The following is a 23,021-nucleotide window of genomic DNA, read 5'->3' on the forward strand; positions in this document are numbered from 1 at the left end:
AGACATAATAGGTATAATTTTATGTCCTGTCAGTCATGTGCTTGCTCCCTGCTGTAGGGAACTACTTTGCTTAGTTCCAGGGAGCCCCAAAGGCTATGAGGCATGAGAGAAGGCTAGTAAATCTCACAGACAGATACAATGAAATCTCCTCCCAGTCATAAACAACAGCCATACTTTGATGAAGGTTAAAAACAGGCATAGGGTCAAAATTAAGGTTTTCAGAGCCTGGGTCTGTATTTTTCAATAGTCTGTAAACTTTGTTGCACTCAAAGTCTTGTTTATGGGCAAAGAGAAGGCATAACCTATAAAACTAAAAATTTCATGTCGATGTGACAGAAACTTTAGTCTAAACATTATCGTCAGTCCAGATGTATTCATTAAAGAAAATATTTCTGTGCAAAAAACCACATTAATAGTGATACTGCTGTTAAAGTACTGTTAAAGATACTGTTGCATGAAAGCTTTCCAGTTTCTACCTCTTTTCTGGTATAGTGCTCACCCCTCTTCCAGTGTTCAGATTACTAAAGTTGATGGCTTAATTTTGCTGTTGGTGGTGGTGTTGGTGGGGATATTATGATAAGTTGTCAGCAACCGGAGACCTTCTTTGGGGAGGATAAGATGACCATTTTGATTATTTCTTCTTCACCTGGATTTTCTTTCATATATTACCTAATATATTTTCACATTTCCCTTTTCCATTGATCTGGCACTCCACATTACACCTGATATTACTGCATATGGTGCCTTTTTAGTGTGGTAGATACTTTTTTGCTACCCCTAAACCAGATTTTCTTCAGTTCCCCTGTCTGCAGGTCTGCAGCTCTCGTAGCTGGCCAGTGGTCAGATGCTTACAGCTGTAGTGCCAAGTGTGATGCCAAGAATGTGCCCCATGCCTGATCATCTCCTGCCTGTATTCCTCCATGCCATATCTTGAGTCTCCTCAGGGTCTCTCTATCATACCAGGCCTGCATCATTAAATTCAAGTTGTAAAACAATGATAGTGCTATATAAAGAAAAGAGGAATAGAGCCAACTAGCCACAGGTCCCTGGTCGATTAGAAAAATTGTTCATGTTGTACTCTACAAAGTCTTTATGGTATGGGGGAGCAGGTCAAGGTTTATGCTGCTTCCTTACAGTGCACTCCTAGCTCTAGCTTTTCTTTGGTCTCACTTTCAGATTTTAATACTGTTGCAGATATTTATTCACAGGTGGCTCTTCAGATTATGTTAATTGAAATCTGTGCAACTGCTAAAACTAATTATTCTCAGATTGCCTTGGCAGTGACTCGGCTAATGGAGAAATGCTTTTGTAAATGCATTTACAAAGGGGAATAGTAAGTAGACTTCATTTCATGTTTGAAATTACGAATTTGATTTTTATTTGAATCTGAATAAAGTTCTGCTCTGAAAATCTGCTTAAGTCACTTCTAATCTACACATAATGGGATCCTTGTCGGAGAGAACCCTCTGTTGCTCATTGCCAAGCAGTCACACAGGGGAGAGAGGCCAGCTGCGTGATCCAGTCAACTCAGTAGTGGTTGTGACATGGGACCTCTTAACCTCTCTGCTCTTGAATCAGCCCACAGTGGGACCATAAAGAAAATATTGTAACTTTTATTTTCTCCACTTGCATCACAAAAATTTGTATTTCAAAATGAGGCACATTTTCTAAGCATAGAAATGTATTGTTCTGCTCATTTTTCACAGCTTTTAATATGTATCTTCTGGAAAGAAGATAATCCCTAATGCCTTGTTAGTAACAGCAATTTTATGTGTTTTAGCTTGTACAAAGAGAAATAACACAGAGACACAGTCTCACATTGTTGGTGAACTTTGTTGATTGAAAATATTTCTTTTCTGAATTCTCATTGTCAAGTCTTAAGAAGTAATGGGGTTTGATGAACAATGCTTGGGGATTCTGGGTCAGAGTCTTTATGGCTGCTTAATTGTTTAATACACAGAAAGTAGGTAGTGGAAGTGAATATTTATTTTTCGTAAGGAAGGGGAATCATGAAGAGAGTGTAGGAATCTCTGTGGACACTTGTGCTCCTGAGAGTATTCCTAAGACATATGGAAGATAAGAGGAAGAATAGATATTGTGATAAAGCTGGGCTTTCCAGAAGAAGAAGAAGGAAAACCAGGTGGGAGAAGCAAATGGCAGACTTAAAAAGCAAGCAGTGGTACTTTGCATTACCATGTAGTTGTACTGCAGGAGTCCTTGTTGTGGAAGCTGTGTATGCTAAAAATGTGCATGGATTCCAAATTCACAGAATAAATTTGTCGAGAAAAAGGTTCATTGATATTGAATATAAAGGAAAGCATTTCGGGTTCAAGTCACTTGGGCAAGCTAAGAGGTCATCCTGGAGAGAATAGAATAGGTACCTTCTTTTGAACAGTGTTGGTGAGAGATACTTCGATAGGTGGACCTTTGATCTGAACTGAAAGAGACACTCTAATTTTCTTCTGAAGAAAATCAATCAGCCCATGGGTGCTTGCTCTCCCTTCCCTCTTAATTTTCTTTCCCTCTTGTCTAGTATCCCCTTCTTTTCTGTCACAAAGTTGAACACTTTTTTCCAAGTAACTCCTCTGTTTTTTTCATCCATACCATCAAATGTTATTTGTGATCCATCCTGAAACTATTCTTGCTAAGGTTTCTAATGTTGCTTCCTTTGTTTGATTTATCAGCTCACTCTCTTCCTTCAGGGTTCATGGTCCTGTCTGTCCCTCAGCATTTCCTCAAAAGGATCCTCTTCATTTCATCTCCCACTTTCTGTTAAATTTTCACAAAGCTTTGTCAGTTGTGCCCTTGTGTTATTCCTTCACTCTGGGTATGGTCCCTCTATAAAGCACCCTCTAACAACTATTGAATTGTTTTTCTTAAAGCCTGTAATAATAAGTTTTCTGGGGTTTCATGTGTGCAGGGAGGTTGACAATGGTCAATTTCCAAGCTGTTCATCAGTGTTTTCCATGTTTTCTCAGTGCTTATGGCTTTGTGGGTGTGGATCTGCTGTCTTTGGGCACCCTGTGTCATTCAAGCACTTGGGACAGGAGCAGCCTTTTAGTGTGTTTGACCAAGGCACTAAAACATGTGTATGATGTTTGGGTGTATCACAGACTAGGACAGACTAGTTGTGTTGTACTGGGATGGAGCCTTGTGTTTTTTCATGCTGAAAAATTGCTGTCTTGTGTTGTGAAAGTGACTGTCTTTCCTTCAGGTAATTTATAGACAGAATGCTGACATACTCAGCTTTTAAAGCATACCATTGGAGCAAGCATCAAACTTTTATTCTGCTTTGGTTAAATTCAGAAAAAAGGCGCTTTGAAAGTTTACATTGGATGTGTTCTCACTTTAGGGCCAAGGTGGACCTTCAGGAGGAAAGGCAGGAAAAGCTGGTAAAGCTGGTAAAGCTGGACATAAAAAACAGGTAAGATTCTCAAGTCTTAAAAAATGTTTTTTCCTTCTTTTAGCTATGAGATGCAAAAAAGATTTTTTTTGACCATGAGGGTTTTGACCAAAAAACCATGAGGGTTTTTTTATAAAGTTGGTAAAATATCAATGGATTTAGCAGTAAGAGGTTGCTGGAGGTTTCTGCTGAGAAGGGAAATGCACTAGCAAGTTAGGACACAAAATATCACCTGGAGAAAGGCATAATCTGGGTAAAATACAATATGACAAGATGAAAATAAAATGTTTGGGATGTCAATTCCAAAGTACACCCTGACTTAGACTATGAGAAAACTGCCTACTCAGTTTAGAAAGTTCAAATTATAGCCCATATTCACTTAAGAAGTACAAATCTTAGAGAAAATAGCCTTAACTTCTTTGAATCACGATAATGTTTTTACTGTTGGGCAATTAAATTATTAGAACACCCTGATTTAATCTACCATCCTCTTATTTAGCTCCATCGACAGGGATGGAAGAACAGTGTACATGCCTTTAAACAGGCATATTAATAAACAGCTTTTCATTTTCTTGGGACAAATCACAGTTTCATTAAATGTTCCTGTTTTTACCATTTAAAAATGGGAAGTTATTTACTTTTAAATGAAAAATGTTAAAAACACAATACTTCTTATCTGATTCACTTGGAAAATAGCCACTGGACTAACTGGCATCAAATTGTGTATGATAAATGTCCTACAAGCAGGTGTTCGTGTGGGGAGCATTAAATCACAAACAACAGTTCTGCAGTCATCGTCTCTTGTGCATCAGAGTGCCTGACCTTCCTTACAGCTTGCCTCATTTCAGCTCCCTTGGGGAAAGAAATAAGGCTGCAGCCTGTGACTTTCTCTGGGCTCTTGGAATATGCAAAATTCTCTGTTACTTTCAGTCACTGCTCATTTTGACACAGTGTTATGCTTTGTACCTTTGTGGTGCTCTGCAGGTTCAAAGCATTGCTGCGTCCAGCCTCTATAGCTTCAGCCATAAGCTGTACTTAAACCTTGGACTCATCCTCAGCTTTGTATGGCTGTAAAGTTAGGAGGCCTGAGAGAACTGTATTTACAAGAATGATTGATTTATTTTAAATCAACTCATTACACATTTTGAACTGAGGGAGAAATTTTGCCTGGAGCAGTTAAGCACTTCAATCAGCAGCTTTGTGTTCTGACAATTTTTTCTGTAAGACAATTAATTGAAATTCATTCCTGCAGTGATTCATTTTCTTTTTAATGACCTTATATAGTGACATCAACCCAGTGCTAGCCCAAGGAGAGCAGCAGTTTGTTGTTGGGAGAAGGGAGACATGCTGGTCTTTGCAAGAAATTGGTTAATGTTCCTCCAGAAGCCACATCCCTGCAGCTTTATTTCAAGCTAAATTCTAAGAGTAGCTTATAGAATAACATATTAGGAGTAATTGCAGGTTCTTGGCTTGTGCCCTTGAGCAGTCCTTAAGTCCTGTAATACCCTTGGATATTATGTGGCAAGGGAAACAGAATTGCCAACTTTTATACTGAGATTGAAGAGTAATGACTTGAGTTTTGTTATTGGAGTTAATTCAGTTTTGTACCAGGGCAGGAATTATCTTCAGACTGCAGCTCCACCAACCCACTGAACTCTTGCTGGCAAGCGTAGCCATATGAAAATCTTCAGATTTTGGCCTGCTGTTTGTGTTCTGCTCTGCTCCAAGTGAAGATGGGTGGGGGAATGTTGTTTTTATCTCTGCTCTGTGCCTTAAGAAGTGCTGCTTTGTCAAGGAGCAAAACTGTCAGAGTCTTGTTGCATTACTGAGCTTGTTATTCCTGTTCTAGGATGAAAGTGACTCTCCTGAAACAGGAGAGGACTGGTCAGCAAGGGCTGCAGTCAGATCCCCAGATCAGCTGGAGCTGAGTGAAGCTGTGAGTAAAGCAATGCCTGTCTTGTCATGACAAGTGTGTGCACAAAACTCCACAAGCAGAAGCCTACCCACTGATTTTGGAGGAAATTCTGCAAGAGTAAAACTCCAGTACTTGCTGAAGTACAGTGTCTGCAGTACCAACTGCAATGGCTTCAACAGGAAAACAGAGAGAATGTGCTTTGAAACCCAATTCTGACCTTAAAACACTGTAACTGCCTGGAGCTAATCCAAAAGGGAAAATGGGGCTGAGGCTTCACTCAGTTAAGGACGACCCGGAGCCAACCCTGAGCTTTTTATGTGCCTTTGTGCAATACACAGGACAGGGAAGTATCCTATAATTTTATTGCTATTTCTTCCCAGATTGGTTCAGTAACATTACAATTGGCCCTTCCAACTTCAATTGTGTCTCTCTTCTCTCTGCCTTATAAAACTTTAGCATTGTTCCCTGTCCTTAAACTACCTGTGAAAGGGAAGCTTTATGTATGTCCCCCAACTCAGGCAGTAAAAATAGTTAACAGCAGTAATTTTTTTTTGTTTACAGTGGTCAATCCTGAAAGTACTTCTATTGAGCTTATTGTTTACTTTTGGGCAGTATAAATTTTAAAGACACGAGTTTTCTGTCTCACCCTACTAAATGCAGCTAGCATTTTTCAAGTGCTACCATGTCTGAGGTAGGAACTGAAATCAAGAAAGCTCATTGAAATACTGTGGTAGGAAGCAAGATGACTGTTCTGGGTTCCCCTCTGAGTCAGGCTGGCCACAAACACTGTACTTGTGGTGGCATCACCTGCACATCGGGTATCTGCAATGAGCAGAACATCACAGAACCGAGCAGAAACATGGTGATTTTTGCTGCTGTACGTGGTATTAGTAGTGAAGTTTTATTTACAATACTATTTTGTTTCCATTCCAAAGGAATTAAAAATGGAAATTACACGTACCTTGACAGCTAATAATCCCCATATTTCCCAGGATATTGTCAGATTCAGCTTTAAGGTAAGTGTAACATGACCCCTAAAACTGGAAAATTTTTGCAATTAATTGGTTTTTGTGGGTTTTTTGGTTTATAACCAGGTAACTTTTCTTTTAATGTGGCTACATCTTATTACATATTTACTGCCAGTGGTTCTTAAAGGGTTTTTATAGAGGATAAAAGTCTAAAAGCATTGATACATTTATTTAGAAGTAGGATATCAAAATGTCAGAACAAGATCTGTCAGTGAAGGTAATTAATGCACCTAATCTCAGGTAGTTACTTTTCTCATTTTGTGGTGGTTAAAGGACAAAGGGCAAGGGTTTTCTCAGCCTGTAAGAATTCTTCCACAGTATCCAGACATGAAGATTGAATTATAGGAGAGCTCAGAAACATGTTTTGTGAAATCATTGACAAGCTTTATTTAGGAGTGAGCAACAGACAGCCATAAAATATCCAAGAGTCACACCTTCACATTTACATGTGCAGGGCTCACACTGTTACCCTGGAGCAAACTTCTTCCACCATCATATACAGCCAGCAACACAGGCAGTCACATGGGAAGGGTGGAGTGATGGCTTTGCCTCCCACTTCTCCCTGGGAATGGTTACACACTCTGAAGAAAGGGCATAGGGACAGCTCCTCCAACTTTGGCATTGAATTATTCCCAACTTTAGGCAGGTATGGTGGTTTAATCCCAGCTGGCCACTAAGGCCCACACAGCTGTTCATTTGTTCTCCCATGGTAGGACAGGGGAGAGAATCAGAGGAGTGGAAGTGAGAGAACTCACAGGTTGAGATGAAGACAGTTTAATAAAAACTTTGCACAAAAGCTGTGCAAAGCAAAACAAGGAATTTGTTCACCACTTGGGGCAGATATTCAACAATCCCTAGGAAAGCAGGGCTCCGTGTTAATGGTTACTTGGTAAAATACACTCTGTCATTCCAAAATCATCCCCCATTCTTCTTCCCTCCAGCATTCTTTTTCTCCCAGATTTATACGCTAAGCATGGCACCATATGGTATGGAATATCTTTTGGTCAGATGGGTGAGTTAGTGATGATGTGGGGGGAGAAACAGAACTCTGTGCAAGTGCTGCTCAGCAATAACCAAAACATCCCTGTGTTATCAACACTTTTCAGCATAAATTCAAAATACAGCCCCACAGTAGCTACTGTGAAGACAGCTATCCCTGTCAGAACCAACGCATAAGAGAAGAGAAAACCAAGCAAAATATTCCCAAGTCTGTCTCCCCTCTGTGCTACTGTACATGTTTGACCAACCATTAGATGATTGCAGAGAAAGGAAATCATTCTTGTGAAATCAAATCTCTTCTGTTTGGAGCTGAAGCTTTCCATATTTATGGTGTATAGACAGGTGATCAGTTATCCATATCTTCAAATTCTCCACAATGACTGAACTGAGCTAATTTCTATGCTGTCACTGACACAGTAAGCAATCATATGTATAAGAAAAAACTATTGAACAGTCTGTGTTCTTTAGTGGCTTCTGATTGCTTTCAGGTGCAACTCAAAACTAAATTATACAGATTGAGCTGTCCTTTACTGTGAATATGGTGAGGCACTGGAACAGGTTGCCCAGAAAAATTATGGATTCTCTAGCCCTGGGAATGTTCAAAGCCAAGTTGGATGGGGCTTAAAGCTACCTGGGCTAGGGAAAGGTGTCCCTTCCCAGGCAGGGAGTCACAACAAGATGTTCTTTAAGATCCCTTCCAGCCTAAGCTATTCCAGGATTCTATGATTTTGTGATTCTATGATTTTGTTGGGATTTTCTTTTGTAGGAACAAGCATACAAGCTAGTGGACGATATGGATCAAACAGCCATTCACTTCACTTTGAATGGATATTTGGTACCCAAAGATTCAGATGAAGGCAGACGCCAGAGTATCAGATCAAGCACTGAAGCAGGTGCCTTTATTGTCTGAAGTCACAATAATAGGCAGATAGGCACTGGTTCCTCTTATTCAACATGATGGAACGATCATGCTGCATTACTATAGAATTAAACAGCTCCTACTTTGGCTTGCATCCTTGTTGGCAAACAAAATTAGAAAAATAATCAGCCAGATGTTCACTGCAGTCTAGAAAATCATGTGTGTTTTTGAGTCTTTTGAATGCTAACACTGAAATTTTCAAAGTTATTTAGTGTCTTTTAAACAACTTTCACTACCATTAGTTGGACATACATGTCTAAACTACTTAGCCTGTTTTGAAAGTTTCAGACATGATTTAAAGTATTAAAGCAGAAATGTTTGGAATCTGGGTGATTGTTCAGGAAACTATCACATGCGGTGACCAATTCTTAAATTCTTATCAAGACATCTACTTTCAGACAATGTAGATACAAAACCCTGAACTACTTGCAGATTTGATCTGAGCTACTATTAACACTCTCAGGTATTCAGACAAGAACACCTAAGAGTGTTAACACTTTAACCAGAGACTGAAAGCTCTATTATTAGTAAAGAGTTCTAGCTTTGAATTTTCAGCGGGGGAGGATTTACTGGCTAGTGATTTAATGTATTTGTGCTGTTTGTGAAGGGAGAATTTCTGTTGCAATGAGTGTTCTGTCAAGGTGGTAACTGCTAGGCACAATGATAACACTGGGTAAGCTCCTGAGAATACTTCTTACTTGGAACTTCTGAGGGTCAGTGCCTCCTTTATTTTACACTTAACAAACTATGCATGATGATTGGAAGCAGGGCAAAGTGCTTGATGGGATTTTCAATGCCATGAAATCATGGATTTTTGGCAGTGCTTTTCATGGATTCCAAATCAATTAATTTCAAGTGACTCAATTCTCAAGGCCGTGATTGGAATGTAGACATCCAACATTCTCTGGCAAGACTATATTAATTTTTATCCATATAGATAAGAACAACCATGTTATAACTTCTGTGTGCCTTGAAAACTTTCTTAGTAGTTGTAATAACTGCAGACAGTTCTGGAGGATAGAAAGGTCCAGAGCTGAAGGGATACCCGAAGTAGAGTTACTCAGATCAGAAATGGTTTATAGAAATTTGCTCTGAGTCAAAATATTTATTTTTTATTTCACTTCATTCAGAAGTACTGCAGATGAATTCTAGAAATACTATTGTCAGCTTTTGTGGTTTTGAGCAAACAATTGTTCTCCTAAGTGGGAATTTGTTACTATGTTGTCTAATGATACAGCATTAGGGAATGATACATATGTATATCAATGCTTCAGAAGACAGAGGATCTACAGAATATTGACAAAGATGTCCTGTTATTCTGGGCTCATTCACAAATCCTTTCTGTCACCAGAAGAGGCTCCTGTTGAGGAGGAAAAGGCTCCTGAGGAGGCTTCTGCTGAGGCAACAGAAGAGACAGAGAGTAAAGATGAAGAACCCACAGGAGATGCTGAGGTAATTCTCTATAGCCAGCTAAGAGCTGTCCATTTTATTTTTAGTATTAGCTTTTAAATTACATTAGTATAAAATGGGTTTGCTTCTGTGACTGATTCTTTTACATCTGAGATGTCAGTGCTATAGGTAAGAACCTTCAGGTCCTGCTGGGCAGCTGTGGTCCTGCTGCCGTTTTTTGGCTGTAAAAACTGAGTAGGGGGATCATACCAGATCTGTCTTTATCCAGATATTACATCAAAATAAAGTGTAATTTTCTGGGATCTGGAATCTTTCTAGACATTGGTGAAAAATTCATTCATCCATTGGTGAAAAACAGAATCTGGAGGGGTGAAAGCAGCAGGCATAACTGAATAAAAGTAGTAGTGGCCTGATTACAAGGCAGTTGGCTGATAGGAAAGGAGTAGCCTGTAGAGAAGTTTGTTCTTACCAACACAGAACTCACAGAATGTCAGAATTTCAGGTGAAACTTGTCTAGCAAGAAAATGAAAATACAGGGTAATAGGACTCTTAACAAAATCTTCTGGTCCCTGAGTCCATTTTACCAAAGCCCATATTATCTCTCTTATGTCAGGTTTTGTTTTAAAGCCATTTCAGTTCCTGAATTCTACATTCCCATTCAGATATCATTTCAGAATCTCCTTGATCTGAGTGCTGGAAATCTCCTAATTTTGAATCTTCAAAATTACGGTCTGCTTCACTAGGCAGCAGAAATCCAGCAGTCTAAGGAAAGAGACAACTGGTTCTCTCAGGGTGGAGTCACTGCTGTATTTTCTTGCAGGCTGCAGAAGAGGAAGAGGAGGCACAAGCAGCTGAAGCAGCTGAAGAAGCTGAGGCCGCAAAGACAGAAGAGGCAGAAGGGGGAGGAGAGCCGCCTCCTCAAAAAGGGAAGAAGCTTGCAAACCAGTTCAACTTCATTGAGAGAGGTTCAGCTACATACCATCATCCTCTGCGGGTATGTAGCTGTTTCCTTCAGTCACTTGAAGGATCTTTCCTTTGAGAGAGCATGTAGATCACCTGTGTCATATCCTATGATCTGTCAATGCTATTAGGAAAAAAGGTATAGTGATTGTACTACTGTAAAACATTTGGTGTGATGAAAATGGTGACAGAAAATTTCTTGCCTCATGAACTCTTGGACAGCCTACAAAAAGTTTTGATGCTATTGTAAATCCTTAAGCTTCTGCTTGGATATGATATTTTTGGTGTCTATTTTCTCATCTGAAAAAGTACAGAGCAATGTTAGGGTAGCAGCTGAGTACGTGGAATGTGTGGAAGCAATTTCTATTTGTTACTGTGTACTTTCATGGTGTTGTACTTGAATTCTTATTAATAGAGCAGAGCAATAAGTGTCCATATATTGAAAGGACAAATGTGTTTGTGCTTGTACTAAGCATGGGTACTAAAGTAACCAACTTATGTGTGACAAATCTGTACTTCTTGCATGTGGTACATCTTCTTCCCATTCTGCATGCACTTTCCAATAAGTACAGACCCAAACCTTATGTTCCTTCTCTAAGCTTTTTACCGAAGTTACAGCCATTTCCTGTGACTGAGTTTTCATGGGGCCTTCTGACTGAGCAATCCTGGTGATGTAGGCTCCTGATAGAGTGCTCAAAAAGGAGTTTCCTATATTAGGGATGCAAGTTTCAGAGAGAAAATTCTTTTGTTTTCCTTGCTATGATTGGAGTGTATATTTCCCCAAAGAGCCTGTCATCTTACAGCCATTACACCTAGGGTTAGATGTCTTTACATATGATGGACTCGGAGAGATATACTGTGCTGCTGGAGACAGAAGATCTCAGGAGAGTTTGTCCAGCATTGGGGTGCTTGCTATGAAGTTTGAGCTAAGATTCAGCATTGTTCAAAAATCCCAGTGGAGGCCATGGAATATCTTATTTCTTTGTTCCCAGATCTGCATATTCTCTTTCCAGTGATTTTACTGGGAGAAGCTTGTGTGTCTCTGTATGATTCTGCCTTTAAAAAAACAGAATATAGGCCTTAAATAGCTGCACAGTACTGCTATGTGCTGTACAGGATGTGCAGTTTCCACCTCTGAGATGTCTTCATTTCAGAAGTCAGGGAAATGCTACAGGCAGCTTCTTACAAGTGTTCTGACACAAGAGTTTTTTGAAAGAAGATGCTGTTCTTTAAAGGAATGTTTCACAGAAATATATTAATTTATTTCAGAATGTTGATATAAAGATGGTAAAAATATTATTTCAATAGCATCAGATGAATAGTTTATAAGTTTCATTCTATTAAATTCTTTTTTTCTGACTGTTGTATTCAACTGGCTTTTAAATATATAGGACAAAACTTTTCAAATTTGGTAGGATGTCATAACTGGTACCATAATTGGTACCAGAACATTTCAAATGGTAGAGGTGAAAAAAAATTCTAAATTCCTTCAAAATTAACTATGGAAATATTTGAAGTATGTGGGGAAAAATCAGAAGGTCTTGTGAAGGTTCTTTTGGTCCATAACAAAATCTTTTTGTAGCTGCACAATCACCAATACCATTGTGCAGTGCCCTAGGAGTCATTTGGATCTCAAGTTATTCGTACAGTTTCCACAACTGGACTTTGTCACTGCAGAGGGCTTCAGTGCTGAAATTATGCTTCTTCATGCTTCTTTTTTCAGGAAAAAGGATATCAAACTGACCCTGCACCTTTTGAGACTTTCGCAGACAATGTTAACCAGGTATGTATTTGTCTATATCCTTTTTATCTTTAAAGTTGTTTTAGAATATATTTTGGAAATTGAGGTGTGAGAAAGTTAAAACCAAATTATTGTGTTTGCGTTCCTTGCAGTGGAATGAATTCCTTTACTGTGGCTTTGATTTCTGGTTTGAATCTGACAACAAGCTAGTATGACCCTCTCTTCTGCTTTAATGGGTGAACTTGCTCATGGTTTGTATGTCTAAGGTTAAGTGTCTCTGTTTAGATGCTTTTCACTGGTTTATTTTTTGATCAGCCACCCTGACCTTTCTTCTTTAGAGAGTCTTAAGTGAGTGGAAATGGGGAAACCACAGGGTGAGAATAATTTTGGATTCAGCAAGAGGTGGGCTGCAGCTTGCAGGGTACTGGCTGCTCTAGGGACATAGAGCAATACAATGCTCTTAGAGTATTGCTTAGAATTCTGCATGTGCAGCACTTGGGTTTTTACTTCGACTAAGTTTAGCTCTATGCAAAAACAGGTTTCTAAAGCCCAAAGCTGAACCAAATGAGAACTACAGCATAAGGAACATGGAAGACCTGTTGCAAGAGACTTGACTCTGTTTTATGTAGCAGAAATGTGCCTATCCATTAATGACGAAAGGCTCTGTAGCATTTTCTGCGTTCCTTAAAAATGTAAAAAAAGAATTGTTTTGGATGAAATTTCACACAAAAAATACATTACAGCTTTCAGTGGAAAGGGAATCCAGCCAGTTCTGCTGATTAATTTGCAGATATTTGTAAAATGTCATTGTGTATGTCAAAGAAATAAACATTGTTTCAAAGTATTGTATCAGTGTGGTATTGAAAATATAACTTTGTTACCAGTGAGCAGAAGGACAGGAGGGGAAGACCCTTTAACATAATGGCAGCAACTTAAAAAATGCTGTTATAGGAAAATGATAGGAAGAGGAGTGAAGGTTAAGAATTGTAATCTATTCTGTTTCCAAACCTGAAAATATGGGGTGATTGGCCTGAGATCTTTTCTCCCTCCAGCTGGAGTTTTCTTCCCTTTTTTTTTCTGACAGTGAGATGTTCTGAGACTTAGAACAGAGGTCTTTAAGATAATTAGCCCCTGAGATTTTACATTAAATATCTGAAAGCTAAGAGGAAAAGTTATCCATTGATTTCTTTTTATATTGTTGAAATTGTCAGTGGGTCTAAAATAGTGTTTTTATATAAAGTCTTTTTCCCTCAACTCTTCTTTTCCTTTATGTTCTTTCTTATGCTCACAATTTCCTATTCCAAACTTTTCTACTCCTTCTCATACTTGTCTCATCTTCTTTGTCCTTTCCCTGATGTTTGGAACATCTTTCCATCTCATTTCTGCCTGCAAATTTACAACACAATACAGTTGGTTTTTTTTTAAGAGTTCTGCTACCTTTATTCCAATGTTCTAATCTATATTCTATGTTTGAATCATACTCCTTATCCTAAGCTAATGTGTCAGATTGCCTTTTGTTTTGTCCTGAAAGAAATAAACCTGCTTCAGATACAATACTAGGATTTCAATACTAATGAATAATTCTTAAGAGAAATTACTTTCAGATCTACTCAAATAAGACGTGTGGCATGTGGCATAGCAGAAGATGTAAAATTGCTCTCAGTTTCCATTTGATCATACGCTGCAGACTTGGAGTCCAAATTTAAATTGTGTTAAGCAACTATAATTTAATTTTCTAACACCACATGAGAAATGTCATAAAGCAAATGCTTAATGCATGTTTCCTATTAAACACTGGTAAATTAGCCAAACAAAGTCCTGCAAAAATAAAGGTATGGACAAAGTCAAAGCAGTAAGTGGAGTGTTGGAGGAAAGAAATAATTGAGAATGTAGTAATGTGTTCTTAAAATAAGACATGCCCCATCATGCTTTGAAAATCCTGGACCTCAACTCTTCACTTTTTGTGCAAGAAGACAGATGTTCAGCTAATTCCAGCAGCAGTGGTACTATTGTGATAACTGTCATATTTTTGCCATGATGTAGATGGCTGTTCTCAGGAATATAATCAGGTTCTGATAAATCCTGCCTCTGTCTGTCTCTCAGTGGTATATCTATGATGCCTATATGGAGGAACTTGAGAGAATAGAAAAGGCAAAAGAGAAAGAAAAAGCAAAACCTGCAGCAGTAAAGAAAGAAGATAAGAAAACTGGAAGAAAGATATCCTATGTGGAGCCACCGGTATGTTTCATTATGATGGGAAAAAGGCTGTTCAAAGTGGTGGTGGGTGCATCTGTAGAACAAGTCAGGTGAATGCTGGCTGTGTTGCTTGCTGTCTTAGTAGGCAAATAACACCTTCAGGAAATGCAAAAGATCATTTTTACTAGAAATTGTATTCCCAAAACAAGATTTCTGTTGGGCTGTATAAAACAGGACTTTGATTTTACATAATCTTATTTTCAAACTTGATTTCCACATGAGATATATAGCTTTTGGTTTTTGTGCACTGTGTTTGTGTCATATTTTTGATTATTATGTGAAGGATAAAAGAACTAAATAGGTAGAAACACTCTGATTTTTCAAAGAATTGTGAGTGATAATAGTTTTGCATACAATGTTTCAATCTGAAAGGCACTGAAGTTTAAGATTATTTCAAAATATAGCGCTGTAGTAAAACACTTCTCAATATTTTTATTTTATTTTTAATGATTTTATAGAATTACATTTATTCATTTTCTAATTATATATATATATATATAAGTGGCATGCTTCTCAGAATATCAGGTGTCCTAACACCTACCATGCCCTAAGCTGATGCTTATGACCTTGCTGTGACTGTGATACTGACTCCTAATCCAGAGTCAGGAGTAGCCTAGAGTACCTTGTGGGAATGACACAGTTCATTCCATCAAAGTGACAGTATCCCCATCTTAAAAATATCATCCCACTTCAAACACTGAATGTGCAATATATAGGATGATATGGCAACACTGAAAGATTTTCTTCATGTTCCAAAATGCTTTCAAGGGGTTCAGGAAGTTCCTGTTATTGTTTAACTGGCTGTTTTTTTCTTCCCCAGTCTAAGGAAAATGGTTTTGAAGGCAAACTGAAGTAATTTCTGTAATGACTGGAGCAAGATACACTGAGAATTATAATACAGAATCATGGAAGTCCCTTAATAACTTGCTTCTAGCATAGGTGTAGACATATCAACATAAGTATGATATAGATACAGATATAGCAATAGATAGATAGATAGATAGATAGATAGATAGATAGATAGATAGATAGATAGATAGATAGATAATGTGTCTGTCTCTATATCTCTGTGTGTGTGTGTAGTAAGAGCTGAGTCCTGAAACTGGCTTTAGCTCTTTCATACCACATGGCTGATATGACTGCAGAGGATTTGGCTGGTTTAGCCATGAAGCAGCACTGTGCCAACATGAACTTTACAGTATAAACAGACCGGGATGTTCTGACAGGCTTCTTCCTGTGAATTGTGCCATGGAAAATCACAGTCCTTTTGAAAACCAGGAAACCTTTCACCTGAATATGTTTTGGAGAGTTAAGTCAATGTTACAATTACAGACTTAAAGGGTGGACTGCTAAAAACTAAATGAAAATAAAGCGAAACCATATTGTAAAACACCTGCTGCCCACTCCACTGACAACAGTGGGAAATTGAAATCCAGTCACTCATCATATCTGTCTCTTTGGTGTTTTGCTTTTCACGCTTAACACTTTCCAGGAGACTTGAAGGGAAGCCAAAAAGTTGATGCACTGAATAAGTGAAAGAAAAAGCATCTTGATGCAGTGTCCCAAACTGAGGTTCTCTGTGAGGCTAGTCAACCAACCTGAAGTGTATGAAAAATCTGTTGAATTCTTCACTCATTATCTGGAAAAATGAAACCTGAAGTATTCCAAGGCTCAAAGCAGACTTACAACAGCCATTATGTCTGTTCAGATGTAGGTATATGGAAATTAAATGTTGATGGTATCAGAATCTGTATTTCTGGCCTCAAGTCAGTAAGTGGAGAAGTAGGTTTTGTGGAGCTGCTAAGTAATAGATTACATATATTATGCCATGCTAATTGAAACATAACTTTTCCAGCTGAGTGCTTTTTAAGGCCAAACTGTACTTGGTCATTGCTGAAGGGAACTCTGGAACATGAAGCAGGAGACATGGCTGATCTGGATCAAGCTGCAATGGCTAGAAGCCACCATCTATTTCCACCATTGTTTTGGTCAGGCGAGGTATTAGCAACAAAAACTATGGTAGCTACTGAAATAGCACCAGATTCAACCCATGGGCAAGAAGAAGATAAAATGAGTGGCTATTACCACAGGTGGATTTCTCATGGAAGCTGTTGCTGTGGTAGGAGGCCATGAAAAAGAAGATCCAAGAACTAGAGCTACAGCTGGAGATGATGGTAGGAGTAAGATTAGGCTTTGAAAATGGACTGAATGAAAAGAGAGAGAAAACAAGAATAAGAGGTCAAAAGAATGCATGACTGGAAGAGAAAGGATGTAATCCATGAAAGAACATGGGGAGGAGAGGAGATTCGAGAAGATTTGAGGAGAGGAGATTCGAGGAGAGGAGATTCGAGGAGATTCGAGGAGATTCGAGGAGAGGAGATTCGAGGAGAGGAGAGGAGAGGAGATTCGAGGAGAGGAGAGGAGAGGAGAGGAGAGGAGAGGAGAGGAGAGGAGAGGAGAGGAGAGGAGAGGAGAGGAGAGGAGAGGAGAGGAGAGGAGAGGAGAGGAGAGGAGAGGAGAGGAGAGGAGAGGAGAGGAGAGGAGAGGAGAGGAGAGGAGAGGAGAGGAGAGGAGAGGAGAGGAGAGGAGAGGAGAGGAGAGGAGATTTGAAGAGAGGAGATTTGAGGAGAGGAGAGGAGATTTGTGGAGAGGAGATTTGAGGAGAGGAGAGGAGAGGAGATTTGAGGAGAGGAGATTTGAGGAGATTCGAGGAGATTTGAGGAGATTCGAGGAGATTTGAGGAGAGGAGATTCGAGGAGAGGAGAGGAGATTCGAGGAGATTCGAGGAGAGGAGAGGAGATTCGAGGAGAGGAGATTCGAGGAGAGGAGATTCGAGGAGAGGAGATTCGAGGAGAGGAGAGGAGATTTGAGGAGAGGAGATTTGAGGAGATTCGAGGAGATTTGAGGAGAGGAGAGGAGAGGAGAGGAGAGGAGAGGAGAGGAGAGGAGAGGAGAGGAGAGGAGAGGAGAGGAGAGGAGAGGAGAGGAGAGGAGAGGAGATTCGAGGAGAGGAGATTCGAGGAGATTCGAGGAGAGGAGATTCGAGGAGAGGAGAGAAGATTCGAGGAGAGGAGATTCGAGGAGAGGAGAGGAGATTCGAGGAGAGGAGAGGAGAGGAGAGGAGATTCGAGGAGAGGAGAGAAGATTCGAGGAGAGGAGAGAAGATTCGAGGAGAGGAGATTCGAGGAGAGGAGATTCGAGGAGAGGAGATTCGAGGAGAGGAGAGGAGATTCGAGGAGAGGAGAGGAGATTCGAGGAGAGGAGATTCGAGGAGAGGAGATTCGAGGAGAGGAGATTCGAGGAGAGGAGATTCGAGGAGAGGAGATTCGAGGAGAGGAGATTCGAGGAGAGGAGAGGAGAGGAGAGGAGAGGAGAGGAGAGGAGAGGAGAGGAGAGGAGAGGAGAGGAGAGGAGAGGAGAGGAGAGGAGAGGAGAGGAGAGGAGAGGAGAGGAGAGGAGAGGAGAGGAGAGGAGAGGAGAGGAGAGGAGAGGAGAGGAGAGGAGAGGAGAGGAGAGGAGAGGAGAGGAGATTCGAGGAGAGGAGATTCGAGGAGATTCGAGGAGATTCGAGGAGAGGAGAGGAGAGGAGAGGAGAGGAGAGGAGAGGAGAGGAGAGGAGAGGAGAGGAGAGGAGAGGAGAGGAGAGGAGAGGAGAGGAGAGGAGAGGAGAGGAGAGGAGAGGAGAGGAGAGGAGAGGAGAGGAGAGGAGAGGAGAGGAGAGGAGAGGAGAGGAGAGGAGAGGAGAGGAGAGGAGAGGAGATTCAAGGAAAGGAGAGGAGAGGAGATTCAAGGAGAGGAGATTCAAGGAGATTCAAGGAGATTCAAGGAGATTCAAGGAGATTCAAGGAGATTCAAGGAGATTCAAGGAGATTCAAGGAGAGGAGATTCGAGAAGATTCGAGGAGAGGAGAGGAGATTCGAGGAGAGGAGAGGAGATTCGAGGAGAGGAGATTCGAGGAGAGGAGATTCGAGGAGAGGAGATTCGAGGAGAGGAGATTCGAGGAGAGGAGAGGAGAGGAGATTCGAGGAGAGGAGAGGAGAGGAGAGGAGAGGAGAGGAGAGGAGAGGAGAGGAGAGGAGAGGAGAGGAGAGGAGAGGAGAGGAGAGGAGAGGAGAGGAGAGGAGAGGAGAGGAGAGGAGAGGAGAGGAGAGGAGAGGAGAGGAGAGGAGAGGAGAGGAGAGGAGAGGAGAGGAGAGGAGAGGAGAGGAGAGGAGAGGAGAGGAGAGGAGAGGAGAGGAGAGGAGAGGAGAGGAGAGGAGAGGAGAGTCTTCACAGTTCTTGACAGAAGCTTCTTGCTAGGGGAAAAGAATTAAAATGGGGCTATGTATTGCACTGAAGAATTAGGAAAAGTAAGAAAGATGTGGTTTAGCAAAACAGAAAATAGAGGTAGCCAACAGGAAAGGAAGGGGGATAATCAAGGTCCTTCCTTCAACAGAAGGAAGGGTGAGAATTTTATAAAGAAGATGAATGAGGGAATAGAAGTTGGAATAACAGGAAGTATTTGACTGGAGATGTGATGAGGAACTCCTAGAAATCTCTCCATGTGCTTCTCCCTCAAATGGAAGTAATGAGGAAAGAGTGTGCTACATCTAATAATGATGATACAACTTTTGCAACTTTTCTTCAGTATTTAGTCAAGGCAGTACACAGACCATGGATAACACAGAATACCAAAGTGGAATGATGTGAAATTTTCTGAGCTGAAAATATCTGGAAGCAGAGATAACTAGGCAGAAGTGTTGTATCTGCCTGTCCTGCTCTTTCTGCTCCTGTACCATCTGTTTATGGCTCTGATTACAGGGAGGATACTTAATGATCTTAAAGGTCTTTTTCAACACAGATGATTCTATGATTCCACAGTCCTGACCCAGAGACCTGCTTGGTCTGATCCGTAACACTTCTTATGTTCTTGAATGAATTTAGAAATGACAGTATCTGAAGCAGAGCTTAATGTAATTGATGCAAGGCATGAAACCACAAGTCTGACTTAAGGATTTTGAATGAATGCAAAGAGGGGTGGAGCAATGTGAGTGGACCATAACAAGGACGTGTTGTATGTAAGAGAGGTAAAAATGTCACCATCAGTCTGACCTTTACCAGCACATGAGGCAACATAATTAATAGGAGGAAAAAAATACAGAACAGGTATTAAATATGAAATGGAATAGAATAGCAAAAATAGCACATATTTACCAAAGGTAGGCTGTGTCCAAACAATCTCATCTCCTTTTTTAATGAAAAGCAAGTTGTGTTTTTCTTGAAGAAGGAAAGTTTCCTCAGAAAGGTAATCTAGCTAGAATTCTGTAAACTATTGCTATAGTGCCATTAGGCAATTATTAGATAGACCAGAAAAGTTGTTGTTATTACAGCTTGGAAGGAACTGATGGAGTGGAAGACTTCATTTCGGAGTATGAAAGGAGCAGGCTTACAGTCTGTAATGACAGGGAGAAACATGAGTGTGTTTCTCCAGCAACTCCATGTTGGTTGGTGAGTTGTGGCTATGAGAGTCAAGTCCTTTGCTGGAATTTGCCCTGTGATGAATAGTAGAGAAGATATTTATGCTATGTAAGGTGATACCTTTTCAGGAGTAGAACAGGCGTATGTGATTTTGATCACCTCTTTTCAAAGATGTTTGCAAACCTGCATAGAGTTGGAAAATATAAGAAATTGAAAGCTTGAATATACGACACTAGAAAATCTTATCATGTTTGTCTGTTAATGCAAAGGTAGGCAGGGACTCTGGATAACAGAGAGAGAGAATTACTAAGGAAGAGGATAGTGTCAACAGAACTACTGATGATGTCAACCAATTAGGAATATAAAAATTAAAATATAAATTAAATTTAATTAATTAAAATAGGAAATTTAAGCAGGAACTTTCTGCAGTGGAACAGTCTTTAATCTCTGAAATAGAGGTGGTTGATCATTGTCCTAAGAAGTCCAAACAAAATTTATATTTAACAGAGAAATGTACGTTCCTGAATCATGTGAGGTTCTGTCTCACTCGTCTATGTCACAGTAGCATTATCCCTGTCTGAGATGTGCCTGGTGAGACAGGGTCACAAATATCACTTGGAAGCTCTTGGATGATGGCTACTGTTATTTTTCATGTAACAGGAGAATTTAGAATGCAATTAACTTTCACATTATTGTTCACCTGTTCCTGGTCATCCTGAGGAGTGCATGGGTTGCTACTGACTCACCTGTCTTCAATTTTCTGTTTGCAGTTTATCAGAATTAAAAGCAAAGAGTGAAAATGAACAGATGAGTACAGTTATGGAATTTAATAGCTGCTTGACATGATTTGAGCTGGGGGACTTTATTTGGGATTTACAGTTGGTGTTTGCTTTCAGGTGTTGGCTGGGCAACAAATGACAACAGCCCTGAACTGTTCTTCTTTCTTTGCAAACCAGGGGCTCTTCTAGTCACAATATATATTGCTAGAGTCATAGGCAATTATTGTGCTGATTTCAGTGTGGAGTTTGTCTCCTGGATATGCAGTTACACACCAGTAGAAGCTTTTTTTCATGCTTCAGTTTATAGGAACTAGCCATCTGCTGAGAGTCAAGTATAAGGCAATTAGTGATAAGGAATTCCAGAGCAAGACCAAGATATTTTTTTCCGAAGTATTAGTCCATTATGAATCTTACATATGATTCAATTAAAAATATTGCTGTTCTAAAAATAATGTATGCAGAGAAATAAACAAATGTTATCCTATGCGCTCTCCTTGCATTTGGCTAGCTAGCTCAGAATTGAGCTAAGGTGGAAAAGTGTGTTTCAAAAAGAATTTTTTTTTGAAGGAGAAATTAGGCCTAGGACTTCCTTTGAAGTTATATTTCAGTAGCATACAGAATAAATAAAATCTGAAACAGGACAGGATACAAAGAGTAAATAACTTACCTTCATCCACTTCTAATATCAAAAAGGTAGTCATGGATGTCTTGATAACAGCATAGCTACCTGGCAGAAAAGCTATCTAGCTCACTTAAAACTTTTTTGATTCATCTGGAGAGTTTCCTGTTTTGCAGAAAAAAAATTAATAATATATTGTTTCTGCATTTACAAGGATGTTTTGCTTTTTGTTTTGTTTCTTTTTAATTCATAGCCTGCTTCCCACTGACCCCCAAAAATAAAATTTGTGGAATCGTAGTGTCATAAACTCATGGAATGGTTTGGGTTGGAAGGGACCTTAATGATCATCTCATTCCAACCACCGTACCATGGGCAGGGACACCTTCCATTAGGCCAGGTTGCTCCAAGCCTCATCCAACTCTTGAGCCTTGAACTCTTCCATGGGTGGGGCGTCCACAGCTTCTCTGGACAACCTGTGCCACTGCCCCAACACCCTCACAGTAGAGAATTTTTTCATAATATTTAATCCAAATCTACCCTCTTTCATTTTAAAACAGGTGTTACTCACCTTGTCACTGTACTTCCTGATAAATCGTCCCTTCCTATATTTCCTGTAGCTCCTCTTTCAGCACTGGAAAGTGCTTTAAGGTCTCCCTTGAGCCTTCTCTTCTCCAGGCTGAACAGCTCCAGTTCTCTTGTCCTGTCTCCATAGGAGGGGGACTCTAGCTCCTGATCACATTGATGCCTCCTCTGGGCTCACTGCAGCAGTTCCCTGTCCTTCCCGTGCTGGGACCCTAACTCTGGATGCAGAGCTCCAGCTGGGGCTCAGCAGAGCAGAGCAGAGGGGCAGAATCCCCTGCCTTGATTGGCTGCCTTTCTCTGAACTTGGTTTCAACTTCTACTTATTTTTTTTTTCTGGAATGGGAAAAGAGGACTGCACCCATTATTGGAGGTGTAAGCAAACCATGGATTTATAAAAAATGTAACTGTTTATAGATTTTTTTTTCTCTTTGTCCTCTCATCTCTATGTAGTCCTATTAATTTCATGCTTTTTGAATGAGACTCAATCTCCCTTGGGTCTCTGCAGAGCCCAGGAAAGAAGCAGAGGGCTGGACACACATAATCTGAAGTCATGTTCCTAGTTCTGACTCTGACTGTGCCGTGTAGTTTGGTCAACCCATTTCACTTTTTTTTTTTCATATTGAGGGTACTCTCTGAGCTGTGTCAAGAATGGCATGTTTCTTTCCAGTGTTATCACTATGAAAGAAATCTTACTGTGCTGGCAGCCATCAGTTCATAGCAGAGGTTTGAAGATTAAAGGCTTTGAAACACTGGTGGGGCTTTGAGGCAGCAGTAGTGGATGGGGATTCAGGTACTTGGAGCAGCAAGCTCTCAGACCACTTTGGATCTGCCTTGGCATTCTGACATCATTGCACAAAGCTGTGATGACATCATATTTATATGGTCCAGCACTGTGGACTTTCAAGCTTTGTTCTTCCCACTGCTGGCAGACAGGCTTCTTGTCTTTCTTTCTA

At 40.1% G+C, this 23,021-nt stretch overlaps 1 protein-coding gene across 3 annotated transcripts in view; it reads left to right on the top strand.

The window, feature by feature from the left end:
• DNAI1 (dynein axonemal intermediate chain 1) overlaps positions 1 to 23,021 on the top strand; it is a 147,668-nt gene that overhangs the window by 8,296 nt on the left and 116,351 nt on the right. For all 3 annotated transcript variants that reach the window (XM_063423542.1, XM_063423543.1, XM_063423544.1), the window contains exons 2-9: positions 3,353 to 3,424; positions 5,253 to 5,339; positions 6,254 to 6,334; positions 8,112 to 8,238; positions 9,616 to 9,716; positions 10,495 to 10,668; positions 12,358 to 12,417; positions 14,479 to 14,613. In XM_063423542.1, coding sequence (XP_063279612.1) covers positions 3,353 to 3,424; positions 5,253 to 5,339; positions 6,254 to 6,334; positions 8,112 to 8,238; positions 9,616 to 9,716; positions 10,495 to 10,668; positions 12,358 to 12,417; positions 14,479 to 14,613 — 837 coding nt within the window. The remainder of the gene's footprint in view (positions 1 to 3,352; positions 3,425 to 5,252; positions 5,340 to 6,253; positions 6,335 to 8,111; positions 8,239 to 9,615; positions 9,717 to 10,494; positions 10,669 to 12,357; positions 12,418 to 14,478; positions 14,614 to 23,021) is intronic.

This window comes from Prinia subflava, chromosome Z (genome assembly GCF_021018805.1).
Source record: "Prinia subflava isolate CZ2003 ecotype Zambia chromosome Z, Cam_Psub_1.2, whole genome shotgun sequence".
NCBI lineage: Eukaryota > Metazoa > Chordata > Aves > Passeriformes > Cisticolidae > Prinia > Prinia subflava.